The sequence below is a fragment of the Aristolochia californica genome, unplaced genomic scaffold, assembly GCF_029961685.1.
Source record: "Aristolochia californica isolate CCGP_79_NKW_82.1479 unplaced genomic scaffold, dmAriCali1.0.hap1 SCAF_1, whole genome shotgun sequence".
NCBI classification, from domain to species: Eukaryota; Viridiplantae; Streptophyta; class Magnoliopsida; order Piperales; family Aristolochiaceae; genus Aristolochia; species Aristolochia californica.
In genome coordinates, this window is record NW_027181770.1 from 56,126,351 (window position 1) to 56,145,747 (window position 19,397).

Consider the following 19,397-nt stretch of genomic DNA (forward strand, 5'->3'; position numbering starts at 1 on the left):
CTCATAAAATTATAATCTATCAAAGCATTTTTATATAATAATTTTTTTAATATAAATTTATGACTTTTAATATTATATTAAATTAATAATTTAAGAGTGATAATTTAGATATTATAAAAATAAGAATTTGGTCAAGTATCTAGACATTATAAAAGTAAACATTTTTTTGTTTTAAGTATTCTATTCTTTTTAACTAATTAAATTAATATTTTTATTTTCCTTTGTAATTATTTCATTGATTTAGACTAAAACTAAAATTTATCTTTTTTTATTAATAAAAAATTAAATAAAACCATCTTATAAAAGTAAACATGGTTGTTTAGGTTTATTATTTTATATTAATTAAATTAATATTTTATTTTAAAATTTAAATTATTTATTTTGTTTTATTAATTAAAATAATAATACTATCTTAATAAGGTACTAATATATGGGTGGAACTTTCTCAAGCGAAGCCCTATCAATTCTGTCGCTAGTAACTTCGGCACCTGAGTATCATCAGGCACCGGAAATTCAATTTACTGTCAGCTACAGCTGCCAAGGGTTTTCTTCAACAATTACCGGTCATCTCTATCAGCTACGTCTTCTCTGAATCTCTCGGGATCAGGTATTCCTTCTGATGCGAACTTCATTTTTGTAAAGTCCGTTTCAGCGTTTTAATGTCATTGTGATTATGCTGAATAGTGAAGTAGAAAGTCATGAGGACATGATTCGACTGTAATTGATTGTCTATAATGTTCCGGAGTTTCTTATGTTAAAACAAGTATTGGCAGTGGTTACATGAAAAAACGACAAAGAAATGCAACTGAAGATGGAACTTGAAATATAAATCGCAGCACGGCTCTCTCAAGGTACCACTGATTGATTTAATATGCGGTTAACAAGCGAATTTTAATGCTCCGTTAGATGTAGTTAACTAAGTAAAAATTGGTTAACAATGAGCCCTTCATAAGAGATAATGAAGAACAGTTTTTTTTTTTTTTTCTGCATAATTTTATTGCACTAACCTGCTAATTTTCCAAATCGTTAAGTTGAATAGTTTTGATATATTTCCTGTATGTAAAATTAGGTAATCTGAAATCTTATTGAATTCATCTTTTAATATAATTAACTGGTTATTGATTATGCAAAGTATTCTATATGAGGTTTGAAAGCAAATGTCTGTTTCTTAGCTTAAAGTTTTTTGCTTGTAAGTTCAATATGTTGATGTCCCTTTGTTCTTTTGTTCAAGATCATAAATTTGAACTTTTGTTTCATCAAATTTAAATTTATAAAAAATAAAAAAGCAGAACTGATTATGCAAGTAAGATGATTTAATCCTTGGTTTTCCCCTGGGGATAGAGTTCTTCTAGTTAAGCATTCAAAGATGAAGTATGAAATATACTATGTCCATTCTTCACTCCTTCCTGCAAGTCTTTGAAAGAAATTTGTGACATGACTTCTTTCCTCCAAAGTGATGTACTTCCTCTCTGCAGTATTTGCTGAAATCGTGTACCACAATGGAAACTTCTACCTCCTGGGATGGAACTATCACATTAGCTAACTTCAATACAGCAGCCTCTGCTCTTTTAGAAAGATGGAATGAGAGTAATCCCACTCTACCCCCATGGAGATGGGTTCCTTGTTCCAGATTACCATGTGGTGTGTCACGCAAAGTAGGTCTTATAACTGGCTTGTCTTTCTGATTTATGTCGCTGCTTATGGCTTATTGATTTGTTGTCAAATTCTCTTCCAGGATGAAGGATACCTAGTCCTTGAGAATATATATCATTTCATGCTTAATGAGGTTAGTCTTCTCAGTACTATTGATGCATTTAATCCATTCAACCATGCTTCTTTAGCAAATTATTGGTGTTTGAGGTGGTTTCTTCCCTGTTATTACTGTTCTTAACAGGAAGTTACTGGAGAGGAGAGATACTGCAGTAAAGAAGTGAAAATTGACAATGGTCCACCGGTACAATTTACATTTGTTTTAGCTGCAATCCCATCATTGTAAATTCTATTTAAAGAAACTCTAAAAAGTTGGCAATAATTCCTCAATCTTAGTTTTCATGGCTTGATGCAACATATTGCGCTTGACCTTGAACCACACTGAAGTTTTCTCTCAGAATCGATTTTTCTGTACAGGAAGATTGTGCTGAGGAGAGGTTCTGTGGAGAAGAAGATGCCATTGACAATGTCATGCTGGTAACCTCTCAGCTAGTTTTAGGTTTAGTGGTGTCTAAGACAGCACTCTTGGATGCCATAATCCACTTGCAGCCACAAAATTAAAATTTAATTGACATATATTATCTTGCCATTAGTATACACTAATGGAAAAAATTGAAATAACTACATAACCCATTTATAATTTTTGAGACTTTGTTTTTCTGAAAGATTGATGAGAGATGGAGAGGGCCAGCAAATCCCTTAACTCTCTTTTTTTTTTTTTGAAAAGATAATAATGGAAATTGACAATCCCTTAACTCTCTTGACGCAGCAGAGGGGGTGTCCCCTCTCTATTTTCAGCATGATGAGGTTCAGCAAAAAGGAGTGGAGGGGCCCCTTCCCTCTGAGAAGAGGGGAGGGTCTTGTGTCCTTGCTTGGAGAAATTAGGGTTCCCCTTCTCCTTCTTTTTTTCCAGCCGAGAGAGAAACAGAGAGAACTGAGCCCTTTATAAATTCTAATAATTTTTAATTAAGAAATTAAAGAAAGGACAATCATTCCTTTTGTTTTACAAATCCTTCAGAATCTGTTGGCTATGATTGAATTTGGTGTGTTTTGAAATGCAACAAAGAAGAGACCATATTTGGGAAACAGTATCTAAAAAATGGCCATATTTTAACTTCACTTTCATGTTTTTATATTTTTTGTGAAAATCTACATTGAAGCGTTAAAAGTTTCATTGTTTATCAAAGAGGACCCTCTCTCTTGCTGGAGTGACTCTTATCTACTCTAGTGCTTCTCCACTGAAGTTGACTTTTCAGCACTTGATGTGTTGCGCAGATCAGTTTGCTATCAGGATCAGAGGTGGTTTGGTTGCAATTTTAGTATTTTATGCCTAATCAAATATTAATCCTTTTAATTTTCTGTTTTTTTTAATTTAGCTTGTAGAGTAAATGATTGGAGAGTCTTCTGTTTAATGTAACTATTAACTATATACTTGCTATTAGGGGTATCTAAGTTTTATTTTTTCTGAAGTTAGGAATTATAACTCGCCTTATTGTTAACAAAATGACTGTGATGTGCGTTCTTTTTCTTTTTTTCCAGGCAGAGAACTGTGATCAAGAAACTTGTATCTATGACTTCCACATAGTTTACAGCAGCTCTTACAGGGTTCCAGTGCTGTACTTCTATGCCTACAGGAGTGGTACTTGCCTCTTTGAGAGTGTGTTTGGAACCCCTAGAAAAGAAAAGTAAATGAGAATTTGACCATTATTATTCCCAAAAATAGTTAATAAAAATGAGATAATGATCGAATTCTCTTTTTTACTAATTTTTTTTTGGAATAATAATGGTCAAATTCTTTTTTTTTTTTTTTTTCATGGGGTTCCAAACAGACCCTGAACAACCACAAATACATGTTTAATTATTCCGTTCACAAACCCGAATGTTGTGTTCATAAATGTATCAATTCGTTTGCAGACGGACAGCCTCTGGGGCTGGGTGACATTGAACATTCCCTTCCCCCACACTCCATGAAAATACTGCAAGAAGCAAGATGGACATACATGACTCGGGAGGTATTTCACTTTGTCCATTTGGTTTCTCCTCTCCCCGTCCCTCTGACCAGGAATGCTGACAATTTTGCCGTGTATTGATAGGAACATCCATACTTGAACAGGCCATGGTTCATGCTACATCCTTGTGGTACGAGTGACTGGATGAAGTTGCTTTTTGATAGAAACCTGTTAGCTAATGATTTAATTGTGAATCAATATCTGCTATCATGGTTGTCAGTTGTGGGTCAAGCAATTGGGTTAAAAATCACATCCACAATGCTAAAATGGCCCAAATGAGTTGATTGTTTTTTCTTTCTTCTTTCTCCTTTTCAACCTTCTTCGTTAAGAAGACTTCGTCAGTGTGATGTTGTTTAATAAGTAATAAATTAATTAATATTTTATAGATTCATGTAATGTGTATGGTTATTATGTCTGTTAATTGTGAATATATAATTATTATTTTTTAAAAATTAAAACTAGGATGAAAAATATGACATTATGTATTTATTGATTAGTGGCTTAATAGAGGGGTCAATCGCAAATGAAAATCCTTATTAATGGATGAATACTGAATAATTATCCAATAATTAATAGCATTATGTAAATTTAAGTGTATGTATTATTTACTGATTTATGATCAATAGGACTCCTAAAATAAAATAAAAAATCTTCGAAAAATGATTTTAGAAATGATAATTGATAATAATAAATATTATAATATTAATTATAATAATACTAGTATCGACTATTAAGTTTTTAAAAATAAATAAGCATCAATAATTTACGACTATACTAATTAATAATAAGAAGAAATCAATAATTATTAGCAATTATATTGGACGTTTTGTTTTTGTTTCATTTTCTGAATCGTATTTCTTGCTGTAGAAATTTGTACGGGTGAGTTAGCATACAGATCGGGTGAGTTGAACTCAATAGACCCTGAGTCGTGTCCCGATTCCTGTTCCCAAAACTCTGCTTGCAATACAGTTTTGCCAATCGGAGAGAAAATCACAAACTATTCAATTACTTTTGCTGAAGATGATTGTCAATAATGAGATTCATAAAATCAAACACTTTGTGTACATTTACCAAAATTCTCCGCATTTTTTTTGCAGAATCAAAAAAGCTAAATCTTCCGCACGACAGAGGCCTACCTGATTCTCACCGGGCTTTCTTTCGAGCAGGCAAATCTTCTGAATTCTGATCCAGACTCTGTTTTGGCTACTTTTACATCCTCCTGTTTTTAAATATTTGGGCTTCTACCAAACAAAAGAACCTATCCCGTCTTCTCTGCTATTCTATGAAAACAAACAAGGAACTCTGTGTTTCCCTCAGCACCTTTAAGAGGAGATTCTATCCAACCTTTATTGCAGAAACCAAAATCTTCAACACCCTTTATTATCTTCTCCAGAACCTGAGTAGATAATACAATTAATAAAAGCTCACATTTTGAGTCCAAACCAGCAGTTTTCATTCTTTAAAAAACTTTTTATAATCTAAAATTTTGCTTCTTTAGGTTCAGTTGTATCTTGGAAATAATTTTTTGATAAGCAACAAAGGAACAGAATCATACTTCTTGATGGACAGCAGGATCTCGGACAATTCCTCCTCCACCAACCTGCACTCAGAAACATAATTGACTGAACGTTCTAACTAGAGGAAATGATAAACACTTTTCCATAGAATTATTTCAATCATTTGCCATCATCTTTCATCATTGAGTTTGTAAGAAGATGTAACCTGTGTTTACATAGGTTTCTAGGAAAGTGTTTATTTATAAAATCTTATTTTTAAGGGTGTAAAGGGAGCAAAGGGCATTAGTTATTCTATCAGTATTTTATATTATATATAGGTGAGAAGAAGGAACCTTAAGTCTCTTTTCTTCCACAATTCAAAGTTGAGTAAAATTTCTTCTCCAGCCCTCTCTCCCACGTTGCCTCTTTCCTTTATTGCAACAAGGAAAAGATGACTCTTTAAGTCGTTACTGTTAATTTCATCTTTGGGTTATCTCTAGGTTAGATATGGCTCCTGTGAAATCTCTTTCTTGGTTCAGCCTTGGCATGGTCACATTTTCCCAGTAAAAACTCCTACTTGGTGCTGTGTTTTTTCGTTGTTTATTTGTGGCTGCTGTTTTGTGTGCCTAGTAATATTTTCGTTACAACATCAATAGTTTTCTATAAAGTCGTCCCTTAAGAGTCTTCCAGATTGTTGAAAGCTATTGAAGAAAAGTACAGCTGTTCAAATCTGGACGACAATGAATTCTTGTTTGGTGTAACTCACGGCTTTGTTTCCACTTAAATTTATTAGTTTGTGTTGTGTTGGAGGTTTGTCAGCATGAGAGTCCTTTGAATTCTGAAATTCTGCACTTCGGCAACTATTTGCAGCGCCTCTACTTCTTGGTTAAAAACAAAAAAGGAAGTAATATTGGTTTGGTTTCTCTGATTGGTTGTATGTCTTTGTTCTTTGGTTTGTCTACCTGCATTGACTTCTGGTGTTTGAGTTGCTGCCATTTCCATGTTTGAGAATCACAACTTAGCCATTTGTCATATCCCAATTTGAGTCGTACTGCCTGGCTTTGCTCCAAACAGCTGCTGGCTTTCAACAAATTGTTTGCTCCATTCACAAGTTTTCAACATTCACTTCAGAGCTGTGCTGTGATTCTTTTCCTTTTTGTTTTTGCTGCTGTCCTGGTGTGCTGTGATTGTTATCATGTCTTTTTTAGTAGCAGCAGTGATTCAATGGGTTATTGATTGTGGCTGAAACATGGCCATCCCTCCTTGTTGTCATCGAATAAGTTAGATTAGCAGCAGCAGCTTGCTGATGTCTTAGACCTCAGAAGGGTTCCATTGTTGAGTCCATGTCTGTTATCACAATCTGATTTTTAACCTTTATCTGTGTCATGTCACTTTATTTTTTTGTTTCTGCTATATGCGTCAGGTTGCTGGCGTGTACTGTTTATCTTCTAATCGGTATGGTAAATTAAATTGTTTGAGAAAGTGTTCCCTTATGGCAGAGACTTGTTTGAAGTTTGCTATTTATCACTAATGAGATCATGGCAAAACAGAAGAGGGCATTTTGAAGCATCCCAAAGTGTTTTTATGCTCAAAGAAATCTTGGAAGAGTCAGATTCGAACGCGGAACGTGGTGCCCAGCTCTGATACCATGTTAAACGCCTAGCCAATACAAGTCAACAAAAATCACCTAGCTCTGACACCCACCGTTTCCGTTCCCTACAGCTTCCGCTGGATTCGAACGTGGAACGTGGTGCCCAGCTCTGATACCATGTCAAACGCCTAGCCAATACAACCCAAAAGACCGGTCTGTTAAATACGGAAAGTCAAGTACCTAACCCATCAATGGTGGACGGAACCACCTAGCTCTGACAACTATTTCTGGAGAAGTGCCAAACACATATATCTCTAAGCTTCCGTGTCATAGAGGGAGACCATGTTGTCATTGGATATGTTTTCATTTGTGGTACATTTCTGGCCTTCTGGTTGTGTTATCTGAAACACATAGCAGGACTTTGTGGAAAAAGAAATTAAAAAAGTGGTGAAGCATCTGATAAACGATGATCACCCAACAACATTGTTAAATTGGGTCCAAGGCCTTATCCCAAAATGACTAGTCAACTTAGGAAACCTCTTTCCCAACTAATAAACTCAAGATCTTTGTACTCAGTAATCCATGTGGGACTATTCCTTAACAAACATAATGGAGGACTGCTTCTAGTTTTGTTTGCTGGGCATGGAGGACTTGCAGGCACAATTCTTGTTCACGAGGTTGCACGGGCAGCAGCCACTGCCAGCCATTCTCTAGTTGAAGTCACTGCAGAAGCAAAGTGTGCATCTCAGTTGGTGGAGATGATGGGTGTGGCCTTTTCAGTTTGTACTTAGGCCAGGCCAGGCCATGTTAGACCATTTAGGTCCAGGAAGATGAAACTTGGATAGCTACTTCATGTGGAGGGCCTACTGGTGTCTCTGCAATGTAGGTACCACTATTTTGTTGTTGAGTTTTCTTATGTGTTTACGCTGAAGTATAGGTTGTGAAACCTCTAGTAGTACTTTCTCAATTTGTTTTTTTTTTTTTTCCACTTCAGAGCAATGTCCACGCACCCATTACTCATGGCAGCTCTTCAAGAGATGCCTTCTCAACATGTGTTTTTACTGCTTAGGTGAATGTCTAACTAGAGTCAAGGAGCATGACCTTCCAATTTTTCATTTGTTGTCACTACAAGGGGTTGAAGTCTTGTGTCAGTGCTTGATAGATGTCAATCTTCTTGTTTGTTGAAGAATGAGATTTGTTATTTGGCTAAGAGTGATGTTACTTCTCTCATATATGTTATTGGCAAAGATGGATCCCTTGTGTCATGGATCCCCAACTTGAGGGGGACAACCAGAAGGAAAAGTACAGAGAAAAGAGGTATTTGAAGAGCTTACAATGAAGAGTTTCACAGTGGTGGTGAATTTTTTTATCAGAGTTTTTTTTGAAATTTTTTTTTATCAGAGTTGGTGACCAGAATCAAGTTCTTTACGACATCAAAGAAAGGGGGAGAATGGAAGATGAAGAACTCGTGTGAGGAACCGATTGCATAACAAAATGAGGTAGAATGAGCTGAAGCTGAAGAGTTGTGACCTGTTGGAAGACTCAAGTGGGAAGTTTTTATTATCTTTATATATATATATATGCAATGTAACAGCTGAAGTTGTAAACTCCAGCTACAGGGGGAGTGTGTTAGAAGATATAACTTGTGTTTATGTATGTCTTTAGGAAAATGTTTTTACAGAATCTTATTTCTGAGGGTGTAAAAGGAGTAGGGGCATTAGTGTCTTTTATCAGTTTTATGTTATAAATAGATGAGAAAGAAGGAACCTAAGTATCTTCTCTTCCACAATTCAACTTTGAGTAAAGTTTCTTCTCCAGCCCTCTCTCGCGTTGCTTCTTTCCTTTATTGTAAGTTCATAAATTTTCACAGAACTCATTAACAGCAACGGGATACAGAGCTAATACAGCCCTATAAACAGTGAAAAATAGAGACTGTAAAACGACTGTAAGATGATAACAAACCTGTGATCTTCTAGCTTCAAATTGCGGTTTGACCAGAGTAACCAACACAGAGTCATCCTTCATAACATTTACTACAGCAGGCATCACCTAAAAATATGAAAAAGATGAAATAACAATCACACTCCTGTTTGTCATCTCAACGTCAATATATGGTTGAAGTCAGCAATTTGAACTATAACAGATTGAATGCAAATTAAACTTTCACAATAGTTTGTTCAATGTACTAAAGTGAGTGTAGGCATAGTACACAAGAAAGCTTACCAGAAGTATTGATATGAATGAAAGATCCAAAGTAACCACATCTACTTTTTGAGGAAGTCCAGAAAGATATCTTAAATTTGTCCTTTCTATAACACTGACACGACTGTCACGACGAATTTTATCAGCAACCTGAATGCACATTCAAGGAGTAAATTTCAGAAAACAAGAAAGATCAGAAAGATCATCAGAACCTTCACCAATATGAAGCAATATAGTAAATAAGACTAGCTTGGCCAGAATTCCAGTACTTAGACTAGCCTATGTGAGTCTTTAGGAAAACCAGCTCATCGACCAGGAGGATAGCTCTCCTACTTTTACAATTGAGTGCAAAATCTTAAATGCTTGTAAATACAAAATCTTAACTGGAAGTACTGCACTAGGAACCCCATAACACAGAATATCTATCTATCTATCATATACAAGAACTTTCAATAAGAACTATGAACTATAACAAAGCTTCCATATATTACAATATCACTACTTGTTCAACCACCAGTTAGAATCTGATTGAACTGAACCCAATATGCCATTGGTTCAATTGCAGCCTAGTTCTTGCAATACTGGTGTGAAAAACACATTCTACATACTTGAACAACAAATATTCTGGTCAGTTTTCTTCCAATAAATAGCAACTTTTTCATTATAGAAAAAAGTGGATTTGCAGTTACAATGGAAACAAGTTAGTCGATATTCAAACTTTCTAGTGAGAGAAGAATACATAATGCAAAGTCATTTAAAAAGATTCCAAACTACAGTTCGGTGGAAGGTACAAAACTCCTGTCAAATTCTTCATTTACTCAAGAAGCTAATCAATCTTCATAACTGAAACTGCATAAGAAATCATACCTGCCCATATCCAACATCTACTCCATATACAAATGATGCACCATATTGAAGCAAGCAATCAGTAAATCCTCCAGTGGACAGTCCTGAATCCAAAGCCACTTTTCCAGCAACATCAATGCCAAGCTGATCAATGGCAGCTTCTAATTTATATCCTGCTCTGGATTAATAAAGAAAAAGAAAACAGATTTGCTATCAGATTATAGCCAAAAAATAAAGGTATCGAGCCTTTAAATGCAAGAGTCGGTAGTTTTAGACGGCCATCACCTACATACATATTTTGGAACTTCAGCCTTTATTTCTACGATAGCCTTATCCGAAACAGAGGTTCCAGCCTTATTAACCACTCTCCCATCCACCAGTACTTTTCCTGAAGAGAAAGGGGGTTGAATTTACATAAAATGTGAAGGAAGAACCCAGAATTAATCAGAAATAGGAATTTACAAAATAATGGAGATACAGAGGTTTTTGACTTTCATATCTAAGAGGAAACAAGCATGTTGTCATCAAGCACAGAAAAAGGGTATATCCTGCAAGTTGATAATTTCAAGCACCTTGGAGAATCCATGATTGTATGAAGGTTCGACTATACTGCTGAAAACGCTCCAGACAAATCTCATCAAGCCTCCTTTTCCTTGTAAAGACAAATACTGGTTAGCAATGAGTAATTACTGTAAATAAGAAACGCAAGAGTGTTTAGTTGCAGAATTTTGTTCAAGTTCATGAATAGTATTTGCCAGAAGAAATGAAAACTCTTTAGTACAAGATCAGCTTGGATCATTCCTATAACGTAGGTGATGAGATGTAGCGACAGTTAAAAGTTTGCAAAAGTTTACATGTTTAACAGTTTGTTATCAATACTGATGTACCTACACATGCAATAATTTACATATCATGCTGTTATGGTTGCTGAGGTACTAGTTCAAATGATTCAGATTAAGAGTCAAAGTTGTTATTTGCAAGCCTGCAGCAAATTACAGCTTCACACCTTCCAAACTTTCCACCCAATTGATTTATAAATCTGAAAAGAAATGTAACATTCAGCTGTATCTGAATCAATACATTTTCCCTTTCCATGCTTCCGTAGACAATCTGAAGGCAATGCAACAATGGTGGAGTAGATTTTGGCATTTGCTGTTTCTTCATTCTAACGAGAGAGAATTTCAAGGTTACATTCTTCATTTCTAGAAAGAATTTAATTGAGCTACCGCATAATAAATTCTGCATGACCGCATTCAACACCTGGATTCTCAGCTAAATATATCTCCACGCGGGAGTTATCATAAGCCCTTGCATACTTGGTCACCAAGATGACCATGGAAAACTGATACTTCAGAAGCTTACTTCTTAGAAGGCCGAGCTTTCTCGACACGAGTACAGGCAAATGCTCTCACCGGACGTACATGCAAATGATGTTCGACCCACAGCTCTGAAAACAATATAAAAACACACTGTCAGGGAAAATAATATCTAGAAACAGAAGTCGGAATCTCATTACATATTGAAAACTAAAGGCGCAAGCAATGATGAAATAGCAGAATATACAGGAATGTAAAATAGCTCAAATTAAGGAAAACAAAGGCCAAAAATGAAGAAAGAAAAAAAAAAGGAATGCGAATTTCTGGCTATTTCAAATATGAAATATATGATAATACGAGAACCAACGTGATTACACTGAAAAATAGAAAGAAAAAGAAGACGAGAAAAAGGAGTAAGCACCTAGATCGAGACAACCCAACAAAAAGAACATCTATTCAGAAAAGATAGGGCATCGAATTTAACATCATAATCATCAGAGTAGTTGACAACGCGGTACATGGGCAGATGTAATGACGACTCGAAGAAAGAAAAGTAAACAGAAATTAAGCGCAAAGGGTCTTCTACTTGATCTAGAGAAGATGGAGAGTGTCGCAGTTGAACGGTATAAAGGAAGCCTCAGAAGTTCGATCGCCATTACAAAGGATCAAAACGATGCGAATCCTCCTAATAATCCAGATCCGAGCCACCGCTATTCCAAAATTTCCGGTTCCCAGAGTTCCAAATCTGCTTCTCAGACTTCAGAGGCAGTGGGCTCGCACGTTTGGCGCCCACATAGGACGCTCTAGCCGATTCATATCCGACACGGTAACCGTGCAACATACCGGCCGATATGATAAACTAAAGCTTATTTTTGACAAAAAAAAAAAAAAAAGTCCTCATTTTGCTCAAACTCCCTTCTGGCTCCAAGTGAGATAGTCATTCTAATGAAAGTGAAGATAAAATGAAGGATTCGAACGCTGGACGTGGCGTATCCAGTTTTGATACCAAGACAACGGCCAGCCAAAACAACCCAAAAGACGGTGCGAAAAGTTACCGCCTACAAGAGTAGACGGAATCACTCTAACAAGCTCAACTCATGATTTTTTACAAGTTTGGAGGCCTACTTATTAGTTTCCCAACCAAAGTTCTTGTTTTTTTGCTTGTTAGCAAAGAGTTACAAAAAGTTTTGATCGATCAACCATGTATAATAGTTATATTTTTAGGTTCCCCAAGCCTATTAATCAGTGAATGAGTTTTTAACTTTTTAAAAAACTCATTGATTGATCAACCTAATTCAATTAATCGATCATGCTATAATGAACTGGGTATGTAGAATTTTGTATGATCGATCACGCAACAAGGGATGATCAATCATGTTTTATTACATCTTTCTAGCAACATTCTATTTAAGTGATCATACTTGATTCAATGATAAATCATGTTTTATAAGTTTTTCCAAACTACATTCGGCATGATCGATCAAGCCATATGTTAGTGTATTATTTTGATATTTTAAGCATGATATAGGCTATTCTAATGTATTTACCATTGTAAAATATTATATACATTTAGCTAAAACATGGTTATGAAATTGTTTCATGCCCTAAAGTTCTTTAACATAAATGTATTTAAAAATCAAAGTTTGGTTAATTATCTATTTAAATAGCTAGAATAGCTAGAAATCTTGAGATTTTTTTTATGATTTTTTATGATACTCGTCGGTCTTAAAAATCTCCATTAATCTCTTCTGCATAAATTATTTTTCTCAACAATAATCTTCAATGTATTTTTGCTTTGGATCTTGATGGAACATTCGCCCCGTAAAATATGTGCAAGAAGGTTTCTCTCTAAAGCACACTTTTAAGTTATCTATTTTGTTATCATCAAAATGATAAAGATCAAGATGAATATATGATTGATCTAATAGATCCAAGATCTCTCTCCATGATCTTGGGGTGGAGGGACTTCTTGGTGTAAAGAACCCATCGGTCTCATATTGTCCTGGTGTAAAGAACTCTTCTGATGTTAACACTTCAACTTTCAATTGCACGTTTCTTCTTTTGTTTTTGTGTTTTTTTTTTTCTTTGCTGATGTTCTTCGACAATCTCCCGATTTCTGAGTATTTCAAGAGTGTCGTAATAATTAATCTCCTTAAAAAAGTCTTCGGATTTCCTTTCCTGATTTGACGTTGCAGCCACATCACGATTCACCCAATCACTGCTGTACCTTCATATTCGGGGAAGAAGATCAATCAATTTGTTATCATTTTGGAAAGAAGACGCGGGTCGCAGACGGAAATAAAAAGCATTCCATTAACAAATAGTTCACGTTTCCTGTTTCCGTTCTTGGGATTGTCTCCGGTCAGCAATGGAAGAGCTCAAGGTTTTCTCTGATTCCGAGGTCTCCCTTCACGCCTCCAAGAACGACTGCTGGCTGATCATTAAAGGCATGGTAAGAAAATACAAAACGGAGACTCCTTTGCAATTTCTGCTCTTTTGATTGATCAACAAGGACGTGTTTTCTTCCTTGCGATTTCAATTGAGATTAGGTGATGAGAATTGGGATATCTGTTTGATTGTTTAGGTTTATGATGTTACCAACTTTTTGGAAGAGCATCCAGGAGGCGACGATGTTCTAGTGGAGGCATCAGGTAGAAATTCTCAGTATATTTGATTTCTCTTTCTGCGATGTTCGGTCGGTCCCTTTGCAGGCGTAAAAACCAGTAAAAATGAGATGAACTGTATCGAAGCAGCAATCGAAGATCGTTTTCCTGATTGATTAACGAAAGAAAGAGGGAAAAAACATCCCGTTTGATTGAATCGTTTACATTCAGAAGAAAAGTCAGGGAGCTCCTCCCTCCTGGCGTAGAAGAACATTATTGTGAATAAATTAAATTTTTAAGGAAGAAAAAATCACTTTTGCTTCAATTTTTAATTTTAATTCTTGTGATGCATCGAGATAGAGAAAGAACTGTTTCATTTTAGATGAAGATGGGGAAGAACTGTTTCACCCACCCTCCCCAAATGATTGGGTAGAAACCGATCCGCGAAACCCATTTTTATGGTGAATCTAGACTCTGTGAATCCCGTGTTGGTCTTCTGTCGTCCCTACTCATGAGTCATGGATAGTAGCCAGATGTATTCACTTGTCCATGAAATCTCTGTGTATGACATTGATGTCGTTGTAACTCTCCCCATTTCTGTTATTTTAATGCCTGTGAATCTGAAACTCTTTTAAGTCTTAAACGGCTTAGTGATACAAGTACTGATCTTTCGTCGTCCCCAAAATGATAGGGAAAGGAGATGCTACTGAAGCTTTCGAGGAAGTTGGGCATAGTTCCACAGCCATCAGCATGATGACCAGTTACCTTATCGGAGTCCTAGAAGGATCTAGTTCCGGCGAAGTGGCCAACCCCAAGGAGGAAGAAGCCTTCGTCCCTGCTAAGACGGTAGAAGCAAACAGGGCTCCTACTCCATTATTCTCGAATTTCTTACAGCTGCTTCTACCTCTCCTCGTCACTGGATTGGCTTTTGGAGTTTGGTATGTGTTCTACAAGGGCTCATCCTGAAGGGAAATTTTCGGTTCATGGTCATTGTGAGAGAGATGTACTGAAGCTCATTAATTTTATGTAAGTGATGAAAGATGCTACAGATAACTACATAATTTTGGTTATGGTGTATCTTCTTCAATACTTGAATGCCATTTATTGTCATATTCTTCCATTACCCAGTTTCTGGAATCCAGAAGATCACTCGTTGTGGTGGCCGCAGCAACAGAAGGCCTTGTGGTAGTGAAACCTGAATGCGAAAAGCTGAAAAGGGTTTGAACCGTCGAACTTGCAGTCTGATACACCGACTGTTCGCTTCTGCGTCTTCCCTTCGAACACTGTGAGGCATTTTCCGTTGCTACGATTCACCCAGAAACGGAAGCTTCTGTGATTAAACTTTGGTGGGGGGTTTATTGATTTCCAGTCCGCTTGAGCTAAGGTTGCTAATGATTTTAGTGAACGGAGCTCCACCTTCCCGTTCTTGTCTACAGTGAGGTAGTTTTGCCCATTTGAACATTTGTCCATGTAGTTGCTAAACCTGCACAGTGAACATTTTGTTAGCCGCCATTAATGGCTGATTACATACAGGTTCTTACAGTTTCTTAAAAAAAACTATAGATTGGAAATAAAATCCTGAACAGTAGTTCCTGATCAACACGATACTGAAAATTACCTGTGGTAACCAGAAGCAGAGCCGGAGGTAGACTGCCACCCGTAGTAAGCATTGTAGATGGAAGACTCTCCACCTTTAATATCCGGAACAGAGTAGACACCTTTATCCCCAATCTTGACATAATCAGACTGCAAGGCTCCGGCAATGAGGGAATCATCCCAGGCAGTCATGTGTGGGAAGGCTTCACTGGCAGGGCATTGCCGCTCCTGGCACGCTGGACACTGGCGACACAACTCATCACTCTTCAGAGTATCTTCTTCTCCAAGCCCGACGCTGTTCACCACCACCAACATTAGCACCAGAGAAAGGCTCATTCTGTCCATGGTTCCTTCATCGATTCCGTCTCTCTTTTCAGAGACTTTTTTTTATAGGTGTTTGTTGTTTGATTCACCTTGGTGGTGCCGCCGTCCACAGGTTTGTTCTCCTTGTCGATGCTCTGGTTTCAAGTGTTATTTTCTTGATTTGTTTAATGGATGACCTTAGATTTTAACTACCCAGAAGCTGTAGTTTCAGACAAAAGAGTGCTGCTCGTCACGACGATTCTGATATTAATTTGAGGTTGAATCTAAGCTTGTGAGGATCTCTCGCAGGCTCAGTTCATGTTTGTGTCGTGCTAACCATCGCCTTGGATAGCCCGTAATTGTTTAATAATTTATGAACAACCAATTTATGGCGTTTCTGCCCGGATTAAAACCAGTAGGCATTGGCCGTCTCTTCCAGTGACCGTTTAGGATCCGAATCGCCCGGTGACTGAACCCTACGCTTGGTCAAGATCCGTTCTGCTGATCACACTAATCCAACGGATCCGATGAATCTGTTTTATTCAACGGTTTGAGATGAAAATCGGGGTTTTGTTTTCTTTTGGGGAAATAAAGTTTAAAAAGAATTGAAGCGCCTCGTCTCCTTCCCGTCTCTCTTCCCTCTGTGCGAGAGCGGCAAGAAGGACGAAAGGGCCTCCATGAAATCGAATTCGATATCTCTATCCTTCTTTCCCCTCTCTCATCAGAAGCCTCTTTCCTGTTAGATAATAATCGTGAGAGGGAAAAGGAGGCCTGATGAGAGAGGATGCAAGTGGGCATTAGATATTGAATTCTTCCAAGGTCTTCATGGCGCAAGAAGATTCTATCCTTTCTTCCCTTCTTTCTTTTTCCTTTTTCCAATTTACAAGTCATCATCCAGAGATTCGGCGTGCTGTTTTCTTTTTCTCTCATTGGTGTAGAGTTTGAATTGGCGTCGTCGATGTTGCGTTGTTGTACGCTCTTCGTCTTTCTTCCGGCCTCTTTTCTCTGGTCTTTCGTTTTTGTTCTTCCTAGTTGAGTCATGCAAAGCCGCTATACTCTGTTTTCTTTCTTTTTGTTTCTCTCATTTTTCTTCCTTTTCTTTTTTCTTTAATTCCGCCTTTCCTTTTATCTCGGCACAACGAAGTGTTTTGAAGCCCTCTTGTTTCTTGTTCTTTTCTTTTTCTTGTTCTCTCCATGCAGCTTCGACATCGGAAAATCATCCGCATGCAGAGCTCCTCCGGTCTTGGTTTTCTCCAATGGCTCTGATCCTTGATGGAACTGCTCACCGCAGAAGAGAGCGCCTCAAGAAGGAAGAGGACTCATCCGTTGCAGAAGATACTCGTGCCTACGCTTTATCTCAGGATTTGTCTTTAACAACTTTTGTTTTTACGTCATTCTTTTCTGTTTCTTTTAATTAATTATTGATGTCTTACTGCTTTCGCTTGTTCTGTTGTTGGAAAAGAGTTACACGATTATGGTTTCTCTTTAAATTTACTCGCTCCGAAAGAAAAAACAGCTCTAGCATTTCATTATGGATTTCGAAGTTCTTCCGCTGTTTTTCTGGTGGGTCTCGCTGATGAGAAATTCGGAACCGGAGAAGCAAATGGTGGAGAATGTTTTGGCAGCTGCAAGAGGAGAGAGAGAACGGTGGATGGCCTGGAGGCCGAGTTGCTGGAGAGATTCTGGTTAACAGTAGAGGAATTATGACCTTAGGTCCAAGTGCCTTGTGATTGTTGCTCTGTAAAAATAATGCTTAACCCGATTCAATTACAATAGGCATTTTGATGGTGCAATTCTGGTCTGTCCATCCAAGGATCTGAACATTTTCTGCTATTTGCTGCTTCTGACTGTAGAATGCTTTGTCAAAACCAGGGGAGCAAGAGCAGCAATATGAAGAGGATGGAGATGTGGTTGGGCATCATGAAGAGAAGGATCAACACATGAGCCTCTGAGGAGCCTCCATCATCCCATCTACAAGCTATCAAAAAGCAGTCGAGATAGGAGAAAGGTGGTTATCTTTGAAAAGGTATTGTTTCTTCCCTGTAAATAATGATGTGATGTTGTTTCGAGTATGAGAATTTAGAACTTGAAATGCTGTTTTGCACATAAATAATTTATTAATTAATTTTTTAAATAATTTGTTATTTTGTAAATAAGGAGATGAAAAGTATACAAATAAATTGTATTTTTAAATTAAAAATAATTTTTTATAATTTTTTAATTTATAAATATTTTAAATCGATAATAAATGGGTAGTAAGATTTTTCAATTTATAAATATTTTAAATTTCTAAATATTTAAAATCGATAATATGTTAGTAAAAATTTTAATTAATTAGTATACTTATTTTGTGTTTTATTTTTTATTTTTAATTAATAAATATTTTAATCCATAATAAATGGTGTTAAATAAGTAAGAGTTAAAACTTTAATTATTTATTATATGTTTTAAGAATTTATTATTTTAGATACAAGGTCTTAAAAAATGTATTTCTAAATTTGATTTTTAAAATAAAAAAATTATTCAAATATTTTTCATTTAATGATGTGGCATCTTACCTGACATATGATGTGTCGGAATAGTGACATGGCAATCGATGTGTCCATCTACTCACGCAGTGCAGATGACATGTGACACATAATCAGTTAATGCTTATGTGTCACCTTCGACTGTACACATGTACAGTGGACCCATCAAAATTGGGTATTTATCAAAATAAGTTCATAGCGTTGTCATTTCTCGAAATTTTTTTTTGAAATTGGGTATTTTGGTAAAAAACCCTAGATTCCTCCGACGGAGAAATGTGAGAAGATATCCACTCCCTCTACCAACCCTCTTATGGACCAAATCAATAAGGAAAGTATATTCCTTAAGTATATGCTGGTTTAAACTATTATGCCCAAGTATATACTGTTCTCAAATAATGGAGTTCATCTTTGTCTTCTCGACCCTTTTCTGAGCTATGAAGGCCATGGCCAACTGTAGAGATTGAAGCTCTGAATATGTTTGTTGATGGTCATCTACTCATCTTTCAGGATTCGATTAGATGATCATCAACAAACGCATTCACAGACTCATCGGAGGCCCTTTTCAGTTTTCATTTGCTTTGTCTGCTGTGTGAGTTCCTTTCATCCTTATTTCCATGAATTCCAGTTTTATTTACACGAATTTTTAAATTGAAATTTTAATGCTATTTCGTTGGAAGTCTGACAAATGAAGGGATCTAAATTATCTTAGTTTTGAGTAGTTGCTGTACTTCTTTTCTTCTTCAACAATTGCTGACAAAATAACTAGAACTTCTAGCTCTTTCTCGTACTAATTAAATTATCGATCAATGATCTGGGATTTGTTTCTTTTGTAGTGGATTTTCAATTTAATGTTTTGTATGATTAGGAAAAGGCGAATGTAGCTCAAATGGTAGAGTGCACGCTTTTCTTCTCCATTTGGTCACCCCCTAGAGATTCCCATGAGATCATACTTGGTCAAATTTGTTTAAGTTATTTTGTTCCACCATTATAGTCTTGGTTATTTTTTCTTTCTTTTATCCCCCATAATGTTTTTTGATCAGTTATTTTTCATGTATCATCTTTTTTTCTGACTCTCATTTACCCATTTGGACCGACCTCTTAGTTCCTTATATACATAATATGGGTGGTTTAAGTTCATTCAGACTTTTTTTATTGGTATTTCGAGTTTTTACTGTTGTCCTTTGAGTGACATGCATT

The 19,397-nt window shown here is 36.4% G+C and overlaps 3 protein-coding genes across 7 annotated transcripts; 2 read left to right on the forward strand and 1 right to left on the reverse strand.

Annotated features, from left to right (window-relative positions):
* Window positions 1-467: 467 nt before the first annotated feature.
* On the forward strand, window positions 468-4,106 carry LOC137962207 (ubiquitin-like-conjugating enzyme ATG10). 3 transcript variants are annotated; one of them, XM_068808947.1, is made up of 8 exons: window positions 468-607; window positions 1,476-1,655; window positions 1,736-1,786; window positions 1,895-1,954; window positions 2,128-2,187; window positions 3,250-3,349; window positions 3,625-3,722; window positions 3,804-4,106. In XM_068808947.1, exons 2-8 carry the CDS (start codon window positions 1,500-1,502, stop codon window positions 3,996-3,998), a joined length of 720 nt encoding a protein of 239 aa, XP_068665048.1. In that variant the 5' UTR covers window positions 468-607; window positions 1,476-1,499; the 3' UTR covers window positions 3,999-4,106. The 3 variants fall into 3 exon arrangements, with proteins under 3 accessions (XP_068665048.1, XP_068665057.1, XP_068665064.1); XM_068808956.1 differs by having other exon boundaries at window positions 3,250-3,346; XM_068808963.1 differs by lacking the exon at window positions 2,128-2,187.
* A 588-nt stretch (window positions 4,107-4,694) lies between these two features.
* On the reverse strand, window positions 4,695-11,902 carry LOC137962234 (uncharacterized). Of its 3 annotated transcripts, none has more exons than XM_068808996.1 (9): window positions 11,757-11,902; window positions 11,217-11,301; window positions 10,427-10,500; window positions 10,140-10,242; window positions 9,876-10,032; window positions 9,030-9,158; window positions 8,769-8,855; window positions 5,275-5,319; window positions 4,695-5,115 (listed from the first exon to the last, which is right to left on the reverse strand). In XM_068808996.1, the coding sequence occupies exons 1-9, from the start codon at window positions 11,824-11,826 to the stop codon at window positions 4,978-4,980; spliced, it is 888 nt and encodes a 295-aa protein (XP_068665097.1). In that variant the 5' UTR covers window positions 11,827-11,902; the 3' UTR covers window positions 4,695-4,977. The 3 variants fall into 3 exon arrangements, with proteins under 3 accessions (XP_068665097.1, XP_068665088.1, XP_068665105.1); XM_068808987.1 differs by having other exon boundaries at window positions 10,427-10,506; XM_068809004.1 differs by lacking the exon at window positions 11,757-11,902 and adding an exon at window positions 11,592-11,649 and having other exon boundaries at window positions 10,427-10,506.
* Window positions 11,903-13,260: 1,358 nt separating this feature from the next.
* On the forward strand, window positions 13,261-14,893 carry LOC137962225 (uncharacterized). The gene is made up of 3 exons (XM_068808974.1): window positions 13,261-13,622; window positions 13,755-13,821; window positions 14,465-14,893. The coding sequence occupies exons 1-3, from the start codon at window positions 13,539-13,541 to the stop codon at window positions 14,737-14,739; spliced, it is 426 nt and encodes a 141-aa protein (XP_068665075.1). The 5' UTR covers window positions 13,261-13,538; the 3' UTR covers window positions 14,740-14,893.
* Window positions 14,894-19,397: the final 4,504 nt, after the last annotated feature.

Excerpts from the sequence above, each read along its gene's own strand:
- LOC137962225 (XM_068808974.1), top strand. The coding sequence starts at position 13,539 with ATGGAAGAGCTCAAGGTTTTCTCTGATTCCGAGGTCTCCCTTCACGCC. Across the intron at positions 13,623-13,754 it reads GGCTGATCATTAAAGGCATG|GTTTATGATGTTACCAACTT; the intron begins GTAAGAAAATAC and ends TTGATTGTTTAG. Across the intron at positions 13,822-14,464 it reads TGTTCTAGTGGAGGCATCAG|GGAAAGGAGATGCTACTGAA; the intron begins GTAGAAATTCTC and ends CCAAAATGATAG.
- LOC137962234 (XM_068808987.1), bottom strand. The coding sequence starts at position 11,826 with ATGGCGATCGAACTTCTGAGGCTTCCTTTATACCGTTCAACTGCGACA. Across the intron at positions 11,302-11,756 it reads CTCCATCTTCTCTAGATCAA|AGCTGTGGGTCGAACATCAT; the intron begins GTAGAAGACCCT and ends TATTGTTTTCAG. Across the intron at positions 10,033-10,139 it reads GTTCCAAAATATGTATGTAG|AGCAGGATATAAATTAGAAG; the intron begins GTGATGGCCGTC and ends TTATTAATCCAG.
- LOC137962207 (XM_068808947.1), top strand. The coding sequence starts at position 1,500 with ATGGAAACTTCTACCTCCTGGGATGGAACTATCACATTAGCTAACTTC. Across the intron at positions 1,955-2,127 it reads AAATTGACAATGGTCCACCG|GAAGATTGTGCTGAGGAGAG; the intron begins GTACAATTTACA and ends TTTTCTGTACAG. Across the intron at positions 3,723-3,803 it reads GGACATACATGACTCGGGAG|GAACATCCATACTTGAACAG; the intron begins GTATTTCACTTT and ends GTGTATTGATAG.